Source organism: Delphinus delphis, chromosome 10 (assembly GCF_949987515.2).
Source record: "Delphinus delphis chromosome 10, mDelDel1.2, whole genome shotgun sequence".
NCBI classification, from domain to species: Eukaryota; Metazoa; Chordata; class Mammalia; order Artiodactyla; family Delphinidae; genus Delphinus; species Delphinus delphis.
Window position 1 is genome coordinate 96,947,137 of NC_082692.2, and position 13,733 is coordinate 96,960,869.

The 13,733-nt window shown below is 52.9% G+C and overlaps 1 protein-coding gene across 2 annotated transcripts; it reads left to right on the top strand.

Annotated features, from left to right (window-relative positions):
* The first annotated feature begins 797 nt into the window (after positions 1 to 797).
* On the top strand, positions 798 to 13,642 carry IL17RC (interleukin 17 receptor C). Of its 2 annotated transcripts, XM_060023029.1 has the most exons (19): positions 798 to 1,153; positions 1,438 to 1,459; positions 1,655 to 1,807; positions 2,079 to 2,153; positions 2,245 to 2,354; positions 3,430 to 3,541; positions 3,872 to 3,916; positions 5,464 to 5,603; positions 5,828 to 5,887; positions 8,066 to 8,120; positions 8,202 to 8,383; positions 8,479 to 8,562; positions 9,488 to 9,533; positions 9,691 to 9,812; positions 10,080 to 10,139; positions 10,675 to 10,723; positions 12,677 to 12,772; positions 12,889 to 12,927; positions 13,023 to 13,642. In XM_060023029.1, the coding sequence occupies exons 1-19, from the start codon at positions 857 to 859 to the stop codon at positions 13,640 to 13,642; spliced, it is 2,367 nt and encodes a 788-aa protein (XP_059879012.1). In that variant the 5' UTR covers positions 798 to 856. The 2 variants fall into 2 exon arrangements, with proteins under 2 accessions (XP_059879012.1, XP_059879013.1); XM_060023030.1 differs by lacking the exon at positions 1,655 to 1,807 and having other exon boundaries at positions 812 to 1,153.
* The last annotated feature ends 91 nt before the right edge of the window (positions 13,643 to 13,733 follow it).

Here is a 13,733-nt window from a genome sequence, read left to right on the forward strand (position 1 = left end):
GGACAGTGGAGACTGAGATAGAGAAAGTTGAATAAAGGTGAACATGATGGATAAACTAAGAAACACAAGGTGCTTTTCCAGTGTGCCCGGGGTGCTGAGTTGGGGGAAGGGTCAGCAAGACCCTGCCTGGCGGTTGTTATGCATCATTTTCTGGGCCCAAATCCACATCCATGTCTGTCATATCCTCACAAGCAGTGTCTCCCTGGAAATTTCCTTGATCCTCACTGTGATTCTTCAGAGAGAAGAGAAGAAAACACAGGTTCAGAAAGGTGGTGTGGGGCCACAGTCACGCAGCCAGCCCATGGCAACAGCACAAATAGGACCCTGTCTTCCTGGCTCTGGGTCCTGGGTCCCATCCACCCCTACCCCTCGCTTGAGCATAGGCCGGGAAGAGGCGAAAAGCTCATGTTACGGTGCCCCTTGTCCCTGTCTTTAGAGATCGTGTCCCACAGTGAGGCCCAAGGGGAATGTCTGAAGGGACCTGGGGTGGCCAGTAAGAGGGGCCCCGTGGACACCAAGATCCCAGAGTCACGTGGGAAGTGCAAATGCCCCAGGATTGCCTAAGGCCTTGGTTGTCTCAATGGAGCCTTCCTCCTTAGGGACTCCCAGAGTGAGTAAGAGCTCCCTCACTCAGCCATTAGGCCACCACCCTCTCCAGGGGCCCCTCCCAGCCAGGTGTCAGCAGAGAAGGAGAAGAAGGGGAAGAGGAGGAGAGGAAAAGAGGGAGGGAGTGAGGCCACCACTCAGGTCCAGGCTGCTGGCTCCCAGGCCTGGTGTTGGTGGGAGGGGCCGGGCGGGGCGGGAACAGCCGGCTGCCTGCCAGGAGCCAAAACGAAAGCACTCTGGCAGGGACTGGATGGGAGTCACGACTCCTGGGAGAGGGCGTGCGCAAGCGGCCCAGCGCCGGGACCCCGAGACTGGGGAGGGCTTCCGGCCCCTCCTGCCCGCAGGCACGCAGCTGAGTGGGAGAAGAGGTGTGGTGTCAGCCCCCCTTCGGGGGGCGGGCAGGACAGGGCCTCAGGCCTGGGTGCTGCCTGGCACCTGGAAGATGCCTGTGCCCTGGTTCTTTCTGTCCTTGGCACTGGGCCGAAACCCTGTGGTCCTCTCTCTAGAGAGGGTTGCGGGGCCTCAGGACACTGCCCGCTGCTCTCCGGTGAGTCTGGGACTGTTGAGGAAGGCTCAGGGCTCGGTCTGCGGCCATTGAGGCCCTAGCCTGGCTCCTGCCGCTGCCATCACCGTCAGAACTGCCCTGGCTGGTCTGTCGGGTGCTGATGGGGTAAGAGAAGAATGGGGAGGGGGCAAGAGCTGGGCCTGAGCTCTTCTGGGAGGGACTTGGAAAAGGGAGCCCTAGAAAGAGGTAGGCGGGTGGGGGGGCCTCAGGAAAAGGTGGTTACATTTGGACGCATAAACTCTAACTTGTCTTTACCTCCTTCCCAGGGCCTTTCCTGCCACCTCTGGGGTAAGTAGCCCTATTTTTAGAAAGGAAAGATCTTCCCAGGTGGGCAGAAGGGAGGGGAGCTGTTCAGTCCCATGCCCTCACCACCTACCCTCAGCCCAGGAAGAGCCCAAAGCTCCTTGGCCCTCTGGGGTTGTCAGGTGCAACCAGATTCTGGGTCTGAGAAGCTTCAGCTCCCACCCCACCCTTCACACACAGATGGTGATGTGCTCTGCCTGCCTGGGAGCCTCGTGTCTGCCCCAGGCCCCGTGCTGGTGCCCACAGGCCTGCAGACAGAGCTGGTGCTAAGGTGCTACAAGGATACCGACTGTGACCTCTGTGTGCGTGTGGATGTCCACTTGGCTGTGCATGGTGAGCCTGTCATCCCATGACTGGGCATTGGTGCATGTGAGTGTGTCTGGAGTGGGCACGAAGACCAGGGAGGGTGTCTGTCAGGAAGCACGGGGCATCCTCAGTATTCTCCTGGAGGACACTGGCCAACGGAACCCCCAGGTCACACTGGTCTCCCCGCCCACACCCCTGGCCCCAAGCCTGGCCTCTGCTTCCTAGCGCTGAGCTTCCTGGAAGGAACCCAAAACCAGAGCTGGGGCTAGATCTGAGCCTTGCTCTCGGGTCATTCCAGGGTACTGGGAAGAGCCTGAAGATGAAGAGATGTTTGGAATTGCAGAGGACCCAGCGATTGAGGAGCCTAGGAACGGTGAGGAGAAGCCGGCTGGCCCAACTGCCCCTCGCCAGAGCCTTGCCCAGGGCCCCTGAGCCTGACCGACCCCTTGCCCTGTTGCTCACAGCCTCTCTCCAGGCCCACGTCGTGCTCTCCTTCCAGGCCTACCCTACTGCCCGCTGCGTCCTACTGGAGGTGCGAGTGCCTGCTGCCCTCGTGCAGCCTGGTCAGTCTGTGGTATGCGAAATAATAATGAATTTATGAAGGGTTTTCACGTGCATTATCTCTTTAGGTCCTGATTCTAGCAGGGCTGTGAGCAAGTTCTTTCAGTCCTTTATGCCTCAGTTTTCCTGTCCGTAAAGTGGGAAAAAGAACAGTCCTACCTCGGGAGTTCCCTGGTGGTCCAGTGGTTGGAATTCTGCGCTTTCACTGCCGAGGGCCCAGGTTCGATCCTTGGTTGGGGAGCTAAGATCCCACAGGCCACCCAGTGTGGCCCAAAAAAAAAGAATAGTCCTACCTCACATAGCTGTTGTGAGAGTAAAATGAGTTGATATGTATAAAACACCTGGTATAATACCCAACACGGAAGAGTCTCAGAAAGTTTAATTTTTCCTTTCTTTTGTAATCCTCAAAACTACCCCCATGAACTAGACATTATTATTGCCCTCATGCATCAGATAGAGAAGCTGAGGCTTGCAGACGGGAGGTCTGTGGGCTGAATCCACTCTTCCGGATTCCCTGCCATACTGTCCGTGGCCGCCCCACATGTACCATGTCTGTCCCCCCGCGGAGCTTCTCCCAGCCTCAGGGGGCTGCTCATGGTTGGGACATGTATCTCCACTTGGGCCAAGTCACTCAAACTTTGACTTCCCTCCTGTCCCCAGCCCCCAGTCTATATCGTCTTACCTGGAAAATAATGGGAGATCACCTGCTGGTCCCCCTCACAGGGCAATCATGAGGCCCACTGAGGCACTGGGAGTGAGAACGACTTCTGTGGGGGGGGCCTCCCACATTTGTGCTGGGGTCTGGGGTCTCTGATCACCTTAGCTTTGGCACGTGACCTGGAACAGCAGGGATGAGGCAAGGACTAATAGAGTGGGGGCACTAATCCTGGCCCTGCTGCCACCCCTCCTGAGGCTGTGTGCTTTAGAACTGGAGGCCTTTGAGGACATGTTCGCAGCAGAATTGGGGGCCATACAGTATGAATAGTCATTGGTTGGGAATAGGGCAGAGGGTGAGTGGAGCAGACCATGGAGAGGAGCCTCAATTCTGAGCCCTATACCACCAGCCTTCCGCCACCCTCTCCTCACAGGGCTCTGTAGTATTTGAGTGCTTCGAGGCTGCCCTGGGGGCTGAGGTGCGAATCTGGTCCTACACTCAGCCCCGGTACCAGAAGGAACTCAATCTCACACAGCAGCTGCCTGGTAAGTGGCCCCACAGCCTGAGGGGCCCCGAGTGCTGGCCCCTTAGTCTCTCTCCCCACCGGCCACTGCCCTTCTGCTTTAACCCCCTTCCTCGTCCCGGCCGCTCTCAGGCACTCTCACTCCCAGCTGCCCATAGTCAGTCCCTCATGCCTCCTCTCCCCAGGTGACGTTGCTTCCCAGTGTCTGGGGAAGGTGCTTTGGGCACTGGAATATGTATGGGTGGTATTGAGGGGACAGGGAGCCCTTCCCAGGGCTCCCCATGGGTCGGATTGCCCCCATTCTTTCTTTGCCCCCAACCCCACTAGAGGCTTTTCTGTGATCTCTCCCCAGACTGCAGGGGTCTTGAAGTCCGGGACAGCATTCAGAGCTGCTGGGGTAGGAGCTAGGGCCAGCAGGGCTGGGAGGAGGGTGAGGGTGGGTGTGGAGTGTGAGGGACCCTTGGAGTGAACTTCAGGTCTGGCTGCCACATCCCAGAGGCTCACAGAGCTCATTTATTCATTCATTCATTTATCACAAAAGAACTGCGGTAGCTCTTACTCAGTGCCAGGCATTTAGAATATAAAGGTGAATCTCTCACTTCTTAGAACAAATATTTATTAGTACCAGGAACATCTAGTGGCCCAAAACATTGTCAAGATTACGGTGCACCCCGCCCCCATATATTAAAATAAAAATAATATTAAATCATAAAATAAGGGCTAAGAAACTCAAGGTTCTGATGATTTTTCTCATGTACTATTTGGACTTTGTTTTGTTCATATTTTTGTTTTGTATTTTCTTTTTTATCATGGTATAACATACATACAGAAAAGTGTGTAAAGTGCACCAATTTTAATGTCCAGTTCAATTAATTTTTACATATGTATACACTTGCATAACTACCAGCCACATCGAGATAGAAACACTGTGATGCTTTTGAACTCAAAAGATTTCAACTTCATTTTCTATTTGGGTTCTTAAACTTAAGCTTGATGCCTCTTTGGTAATTCATTAAAGACTACTCAGCACCAGAGGTTTGAGGATACAGATACACATCATGGATTTCATGTCTTTATTCATTTGGTAGACACTGATTCACTTATTCAGCAGATATTTATTGAGTCATTACCCTGCTCAAGGAATAGCCCTAGGCACTGGAGACAAACCAATTAAAAAAAAAAAAAACAACTGACAAAAATCCCTGCCTTCACAGAGCTGATGTTCTAGCTGGGAGTCGGGGTCAGGGTGGGGGTGATGGAGGACACGATAAACACATGGAGATGTGAAATATGCAATAAGTTAGATGGTTATTAGTGCTATGGAGAAATTTCAGGGAAGGGGGATAGAGAGGTTGGGAGTTGGAGTGGTCAGTGAGCAAAAGACCTGAAGGAGGTGAGGGAGGAGCCATGGGGTATCTGAGGGAAGAGGGTTCCATGTGAAGGGAATAGCCAGTGCAAAGGGCCTGACGCAGGAGTGTGTCTAGTGTTTTTAAGTATTAGTAAGGAGGACAGTGTGTCTGCAGCAGGTTAATTAAGGACAAGAGTGCTAGGAAATGAGGTTAGAGTGTTCACAGCAGCCATACTGGGGAGGGACTTGCAAGCCACTGTAATGACTCTGGCTTTTACTCTGGGGTGATGTGGGGGCCATCAGAAGGTTCTGAGCAGAGGAGAATGATTTATTTTACAGTGGTTACAGGTACTTCTGGCTGCAGAGGGAGAACCAAGAAGAAGAGCCCTCTCCAGACCCCATACTGGGGCCTACATGGGTTCAGTCCTGGGCTGTGGCTGAAGTCTGGTCTGACATGGAGACACAGGCTCTGCCCTCCAGGGGCCTCCTAGTCTAAGGGCTTTGAAGGAAACTCCAAAGGGGCAGTGGGTGGATGTGACCCAGGCTTGGGTGTACAGAAGAGGTGAAGGAAGTCTCTCTCTTTGCTTCCTCCGCAGCCCTGCCCGTGCTCAACGTGACTGCAGATGGCAATGACGTGCACCTGGTGGTGGACATCCCTGAGGATCAGCGCTTTGGCCTCTCCCTGTACTGGAACCAGGTTCCGGGCCCTGCAAAACCCTGGTGGCACAGAAACCTGGTGAGGCCTCTCCCTCCCCAGGTCCATTCCCACTGCAGGCCGATGCTTGTGCTGAAGTTGCAAGTGCATTATCATAGGGCACCTTTGAAAAGGACACAGCCACCCACGCCCAAAGCGAGGAACATTGGTGGGGGAACGGCTGCCTGCCCGGTGTCCTTAACTTCGGCTTCCAGCCTTCCTCTTCCTCATCTTCTTCAACTTCTCTCCTTCTGCTTCTCCCACAGACTGGGCCGCAGACCATTACCTTGAACCACACAGACCTGGTTCCCTGCCTCTGTATTCAGGTAGGAGCAGAGTCCAGCTGGGTGCCCGGGGACAGGGATTAGGGAACTGATGAGACGGTTGGCCCTCACCTTCCTGGTCTCCCCACCCTCCACACTCCTCTCTGAGATGGAAACTGTGGCTCCCTAGGGGGACTGGCCCTGCCTTGCACTTTGCTGTCCTATGTTTTCTGCTTGTACATGCCCTGAATGCTCTTTGTGATCCTCTATCCCCAGCACTTCTACTTGTGCTTCAAGGCCCCCTTCGGATGTCATCTCCCCCTTGAAGGCTTCCACTACTCCTCCAATTCCTTCTTTGTGCTCCCCTGGAGAGTAGAGCGTGCGCTGTGAAGTCAGACTTATTTGAATCCTGACTTGCCATTTGCTAGCTGTGTGACCTTGGACAAGTCACTTCACCTCTCTGAGCCTGTTTCCTATCAGTAAAATGGGAATAAACAGTACCAGCCTCACAGGGCTGTTATAAGGAAGTGTGCCACTTCCAGCTTATATATGTTATAATAATATATTCTCCTTCTGATTATACATTTAATTGGTCATCAGGTCCCATCTGTTTTACCTCTGACATTAATGTCTCTCATTCCCACTACCTGAAATGCCCTCACTTCTTTTCTATACACCCCAATCCTTCTTTTCCATACACCTCAATCCTTCCAGTCACCTCTTTCCCAAAGCTTTTGCCCAACCTCCTGGCCTCTTCTGTCTCCAAATCTTCTTGCATTTCTGTCTTTTCTTTTCTATTTATCATTTATCACTTGTTTTCTTATTTGGGCACCTGTCTCTTCTTGCATACCACAAATCCTCAATAAATGAGTGATTTATTTATTAATTTGTATACATGTCTTATCCTTACTACAACTGTGAATTTGTAATTTCCTTGAAGGCAAGGAAATGATATCTATTCTAATTTAGTAATTTCTCCAGAGCCTTGCATAATAACTGGTATGTAGTGGGTGCTAATTAAGTTTGTTAAGTGAATGAATGAGTGAATGAGTGAAACTCTACTGCCTAGCACAGTGATAGGACATATAACAGACACTCATGAAATGTTTGCTGTGATATAAATGTCCTCACTGCCAAGCCCAATGCCTGCTACGTAGTAGGTGCTCTTATACATTTGTTGTATAAATTAATTTATTATCCCTAGTGCTTTAGGGCTAAGCCAAGAATGGGTGCACTTAAAAAGTCTATTGGGTACTTCCCTGGTGGCACAGTGGTTAAGAATCCGCCTGCCAATGCAGGGGACACGGGTTCGATCTCTGGTCCGGGAAGATCCCACACGCCATGGAGCAACCAAGCCCGTGTGCCACAACTACTGAGCCTGTGCTCTAGAGCCCGCGAGCCGCAGCTACTGAAGCCTGTGTGCCTAGAGCCCATGCTCGGCAACAAGAGAAGCCACCGCAACGAGAAGCCCGTGCACCACAATGAAGAGTTGCCCCTGTTCACCTCAACTAGAGAAAGCCCGCATGCAACAATGAAGACCCAACGCAACCAAAAAAAAAAAAAAAAAGTCTATTGGAAGAAAAAATGAATAAATGGACGTGTCCTTAACGCTGTGCTGAGAACCTGTGCTAAGTAGGTTCTCACAAAGTGATTGTGGATTTAATTGTTAAAAGTCCCTATGCCTGCCACAGTGCTAAGACACGTAGTAAGTACTCATTAAAAATTTGTCGAGTGAAGATGTTGCCAGATGTTGGCATAGGGCTTGCTGGAAGAATAAATGTGTGCAATTCTAGGCCCTTGTAAAGGGCAAAAAGACTTGGGCATAGGTTGGTGAAATACATCCTCCTTCCATATCCAGTATCCCAGAGGGATTAGTTCCAGGATCTCTGTGGATACCAAAATGTGCAGATGCTCAAGTCCTTTATATAATATAAAATGGTGTAGTGTTTACACATAACCTACTCACATACTCCTGTATACTTGAAATCATTTCTAGATTGCTTATAATAACTAATACAATGTAAATGCTATGTAAACAGTTTCCTGCAGGCAAATCCAAGTTTTGCTTTTTGCAACTTTCTGGAATTTTTTTTCCCAGAGTATTTTTGATCCGAGGATGCAGAACAGCGAATACGGAGGGCCAAGGAGCACTGACTGTATGGGCTGAGTGAATGCATCCCCAGGGCTTAGCAGAGTGCTGGCTGGGTTGAACTGACCTGTGGAGCCCCGTTTCCTTTCTAGGTGTGGCGTCTAGAGCCCGACTCTGTCAGGACCAGCATCTGCCCCTTTAGGGAGGGTGAGTGGACCGGCTCTGCCAGGGCGGGAGCGGTGCGGGCGGGACCTGGTGGCACGCAGTAACCAGACCCTCTCCCTGCAGACCCCCGTGCACACCGGAACCTTTGGCGTGCCGCCCGGCTCCAGCTGCTGCCCCCGCGGGCCTGGCGGCTGGACGCGCCGTGCTCACTACCCGCTGAGGCCACACTGTGTTGGCAGGCACCGGATGGGGGCCCCTGCCAGCCGCTGGTCCCACCGCTGCCCCGAGAGAATGTCACTGTGAATGTAAGCGAGGCGGCAGGAGGTTCCCGGGGTTGGGGAAGGAAGGGGAACCTAGGGGCCCAAATTTAATGACCCCACCCATTACCCTCTTTCCACAGAAGGCTCTTGAGTTCCCATTGCTGAAAGGCCACCCCAACATCTGTGTCCAGGCAAGAAAGGGGCGCCAGAGAGCCAGGCTTGGGGTCAGGACCTCTGCGGACTCCCAGACAGTCACTGTCTTCTGAATCCACTTTATCCTTGGGTCCCTGGAGCAAAGTGGTTACCAGCTTCCTCTAGGGGTTCCACTATTTACTTTACCGGTGCATGGCGTGGGACCCTGGGCACTTCACCTCTCTGAACATCAGTCTCCTCATCTGTTTAATGGGGATGATAATAGTAACTATTGAATACTTCATAGAGTGGTTATGAAGATTAAACAATGCTTCATCTTAGCAACGGGCACAAACTAAATTCTCAATAAATGTTAACTGCTTTGATTATTGCTATAATTATCCTATTTCTCTACCTGTAGAAATGGGTTGCTTTATAACTTCGAAGGGTAGTTATAAAAATATTAATTCCAGATTTATTGAGCCATTATGTTTCAGGCACTGTTTTAGGCTCTTGGAATAGATATGTCAGTGAATAAAACCAATAAATGTTCTCACCCTTAAAGAGTTCATGTTGTAATGGAAAAAGGCAGACCATAGGCATAATAAGTAAATTATACAGTATGTTAAAATTGTATATAAATACTATAGGAAAAGGTGGGGAAGGATAAAGGAGGGTTGGAGTTGCAATTTCAAGAGGGGCAGTCAGATGAAGCCTCTTTGAGAAGGTGGTTAGGTGAGAAGGGAGTGTATAAAGTGTTCTGTCAGAACTGAAAAGAGTTAATTTATGGCCGTAAGGCCCTTTAGCACAGATGACCTCACAAGGCTGAGGCTGAGAAAGATGGAGTGATTCCTAATTACTCAGCCTTGAACCCAGTTCTGCCTAAGGTCAAGTCCAGAGTCCAGACCCCACCCCCCAACCTGACAGGCCTCCCCTTGTCTGTCCCTTCTCTTCTGGTTTTTCTGGCTTCAGCTTTTGCTTTTCCTCGTGCCCCTAACCCTGGCCCCTTCTGAGCAGGTGAGCACCTGGGAGAAGCAGGAGCTACAAGAGTGCTTGTGGGCTGGTGAGTGGGACCTGGGGGAGGCTGGGGCAGGGCCACTGCAATAGGGGTGGACCCTGGAGGTGCCAGCTCCTGGGGGTGAAAGTCAGGCATGGGGCAGGGGAGTGGCAGCCCTCAACCAGGTTGGGTCTCACTCAGAGTGGGCTCTCACCCTTTCCAGACTCCCTGGGGCCCCTCAAGGATGACATGCTGCTCGTGGAGACACGAGGCCCCCAGGACAACAGATCACTCTGCGCCTTGGAACCCAGTGGCTGCACTCCACTGCTTAGCAGGGCGTCCACGGTGAGAGATGGGGGACCCTCCTTCATGTCCCTTTCCAGCTCCACTTCAAACCTGGCCTCAAATTTTCACTATTCAATTTCCCCTCCTCTGTGCCAGGCCCTGTGCTGGTCTCTGGGAATGTAGGGGTAACTCAGACCTGGGCCTTGTTCTCAGTGGCCTCTGAAAAGTCTCCCAGACCCTCCCCCCTACTATTCTGCCCAGCTGTAGCCTGGTGGCCTCCTAGGTGTGGTGCCTCTAGGTGACAGCACCCATCCCTTGGCTTGGCAGAGGGCAGCTCGTCTTGGAGGGCCGTTACTACAAGATGTGCAGTCAGGCCAGTGTCTTCAGGTGAGTAGGTGGCAGGAGGGCCCTCCCCAATGCCCAAAGGCAACAGGCCTCAAACCCTGTCTTCAACCTCTTCTACCTCTTCCTGTGCCTAGCAGGAAAACTGTCACTCTTCAGGGGCAGGGGCCTCCTCATTGCCCCTCTAGCATCCACCCACCATCTGTGTGTGCTTATTTTGTGTCCAGCCCCAGGGAAGCTAAGAGTTGAAGAAGCATAGTTCCTGTCCCCAAGTTGCTCATGGCTGAAGAAACCAGCAAAGAGATAACCATTGGGTTAAGACAGCTAATAACCAATGTGCTAAGTTTTGGGTTCCAGGGAGAGCTTCAAGGAAGGGTCTTTTCATGTGGGCCCAATCTGGCACCAGTAGCAAGGTACAGTCCAGGAAATAGGCACAGCATAAGCAAAGGCAGAGCAGCTTGCCGCTGCTGTGTGTGTGTGTGAAACATGCAAAGCTGAGGCTGGAAATTTGGGACCACACTTGATGGGTGTTGAATACCAAGCTGGGGGCTCTGGATTTGGTCTTGTTTGTGTCTTACAGCTGTGGGACGATGACCTGGGAGCACTGTGGGCCTGCCCCATGGAAAAGTGTGAGTATTACAAGAACTGCCCTTCTTCTCTGTACCAGGAGCTGGAATCTTGACAGGGACCATTCCTGGGGGGAGCATACACAATGGCCTTAGCCTTTCAATCAGAGGGTCATTGCTTCATTAATTCAAACACCACAAGGGGCGCTTGCAGGGATCCCAGCATCACCAAAGAGACACGTTCCCTGTCTCCATGCCAGCCATAGAAGCTAGAAAGACATTAGCTAAACAATCATTTAGGAAGTGTGGGCTATTGAAGCATTCACTATAAAAGTGTCCAAAGCCCTGAATGCATATAATGGGGACCTGACCTAGTTCAGGGGAAAGGTTGGAGGTGAACTCTGAAGGCTGAGCTAGATGAAGGGGGAAGAGATGCATTTTTGTGAAGACTCTGGGGTGCTTTTTTGAGGAACTCCAAGGTAGCCAATGTGGCTGGAGGGTCTTGAGAGATAGGCCTCTGTCATGAGATTAGGATGCAAGGGCCATGTAGGGCCTTGGGAGCCGATGTAAGCAATTTGGATTTTATGTTAAGAGTAGCAGGAGCTTCCCAAAAGGCTATAATCAAATTTGTATTTTTTTAAATAAATTTATCTATTTTTTATTTATTTATTTTTGGCTGCATTGGGTCTTTGTTGCTGCTGCGTGTGGGCTTTCTCAGCTGTGGCAAGCGGGGGCTACTCTTCATTGAGGTGTGCGGGCTTCTCATTGTGGTGGCTTCTCTTGTTGCAGAGCACAGGCTCGAGGAGCGAGGGCTTCAGTAGTTGTGGCATGCAGGCTCAGTAGTTATGGCTTGTGGACTCTAGAGCACAGGCTCAGTACTTGTGGCGCACGGGCTTAGTTGCCCCGCGGCATGTGGGATCTTCCCGGACCAGGGCTCGAACCCGTGTCCCCTGCATTGGCTGGCGGATTCTTAACCACTGTGCCACCAGGGAAGCCCCCAAATTTGTATTTTAAAAAGATCTCTGGGGGGGACTTCCCTGGTGGCACAGTGGTTAAGAATCCGCCAGCCAATGCAGGGGACACGGGTTCGAGCCCTGGTCCGGGAAGATCCCACATGCCGCGGGGCAACTAAGCCCGTGCGCCACAAGTACTGACCCTGCACAACAACTGAAGTGCACACACGTAGAGCCCATGCTCCGCAACGAGAAGCCACCGCAACGAGAAGCCCGCACACCGCAATGAAGAGTAGCCCCCTGCACGCCGCAACTAGAGAAAGCCTGCATGCAGCAACAAAGGCCCAACGCAGCCAAAAATAAATAAATACATTTATTGAAAAAAAAAAAAAGAGATCTCTGGGGCTGCCATGTTGTAATGAATTAGAGGCATAAAAGAATCAGAAATACCAGTTAGAAGGCTCTTGCAGTCATCCAAGAGAGTGAGGCCAAGGGTCCAGCAACCCTAGGCTTAGGGGGCAATAATCTTTTTTTAAAAAACATTTATTTATTTATGTGTTTGGCTGCGCTGGATCTTAGTCGTGGCACGTGGGATCTTCACTGTGGCATGCGGGATCTTTAGTTGCAGAATGTGAACTCTTAGTTGGGCATGTGGGATCTAGTTTCCTGATCAGGGATCCAAGCCAGGCCCCCTGCATTGGGATCAGGGTGCCTTAGCCACTGGACCACCAGGGAAGTCCCTTAGGAGTCAATAATCTTAGCTGACATTTGAGCACTTAATATGCCCAGCACCCTGTTCAGTGCTTTATGTGTATTAATACATATAGTCCTCATAGCAATCCTGTGAAGTAGATATTATTGTTATCCCAATTTTACAGAGGTGAACTGAGGCAGAAGGGGAAGTCACTTATCCAAGGTCACCCAAGTAAATGGATCTATGTTCATACACTGACCCTGTGAGCTGTGGACGTCAGGCAAATCTCTTCATTTCTCTGAGCCTCGTTTTTCTCCTTCGTGAAGTGGGGGTCTCTAACAAGCCTGCCTTCTCCCCTGGGTCTCCTAGACATCCACCGGCGTTGGGCCCTGGTCTGGATGGCCTGCTTACTCTTGGCCGCTGTGCTTTTCCTTCTCCTCCTCCTCAAAAAGAACCACGTGAAAGGTGAGCGCTTCCCGGCTCCCCATTCCCCAGGGGCAGGACTCCAGTGGACCTGGGAGCTGGCTAGGAGAAGGCGGCGGCTGGGCTCACCGGCTGCCTCCGCTCCTCTCCCCTCACAGGGTGGCTGAGGCTCTTGAAGGAGGACGTCCGCGCGGGGGGTGAGTGTGAGCCAGCGCCGGGCGGGGGGCGGCCCCCAGAGGGCCGGGCCTCGGGCCAGCTCACGTCTCCGCTCCTGCTGTGTTCTTTTGCACAGCGGCCGCCAGGAGCCGCGCGGCTCTGCTCCTCTACTCCGCCGACGACGCTGGCTTCGAGCGCCTGGTGGGCGCCCTGGCTTCGGCGCTGTTCCAGCTGCCGCTGCGCGTGGCCGTGGACCTGTGGAGCCGCCGCGAACTGAGTGCGCAGGGGCCCCTGGCCTGGTTCCACGCGCAGCGGCGCCAGACCCTGCAGGAGGGCGGCGTGGTGGTCCTGCTCTTCTCGCCCGGGGCCGTGGCGCTGTGCCGCGAATGGCTGCAGGACGCGACGTCGGCGCCCGGGGCTCACGGCCCGCACGACGCCTTCGCCGCCTCGCTCAGCTGCTTGCTGCCAGACTTCTTGCAGGGTCGGGCGCCCGGCCGCTACGTCGGGGCCTACTTCGACAGACTGCTGTCCCCGGACGCCGTGCCCGCCCTGTTCCGCAGCGTGCCGGTCTTCTCACTGCCCTCACAGATGCCCGAGTTCCTGGGGACCCTGCAGGGGCCCGCAGCCCCCCACCCCTGGCGGCTCGCGGAGAGAGCGGAGCAGGTATCCCGGGCCCTGCAGCCCGCCCTGGACAGCTGCTTCCGGGCCCCGGGGACGGGACGCGGGATGGGGCCTGAGGCAGAGGACAGGACTTGAATAAAGGCAGACGCTATTTTTCTACCCGTGTCTCCCACGTGTGTCTCAGTGCCCCCGCCGCTGGGCCGAACTGTCCCCGTATCTGGTATCC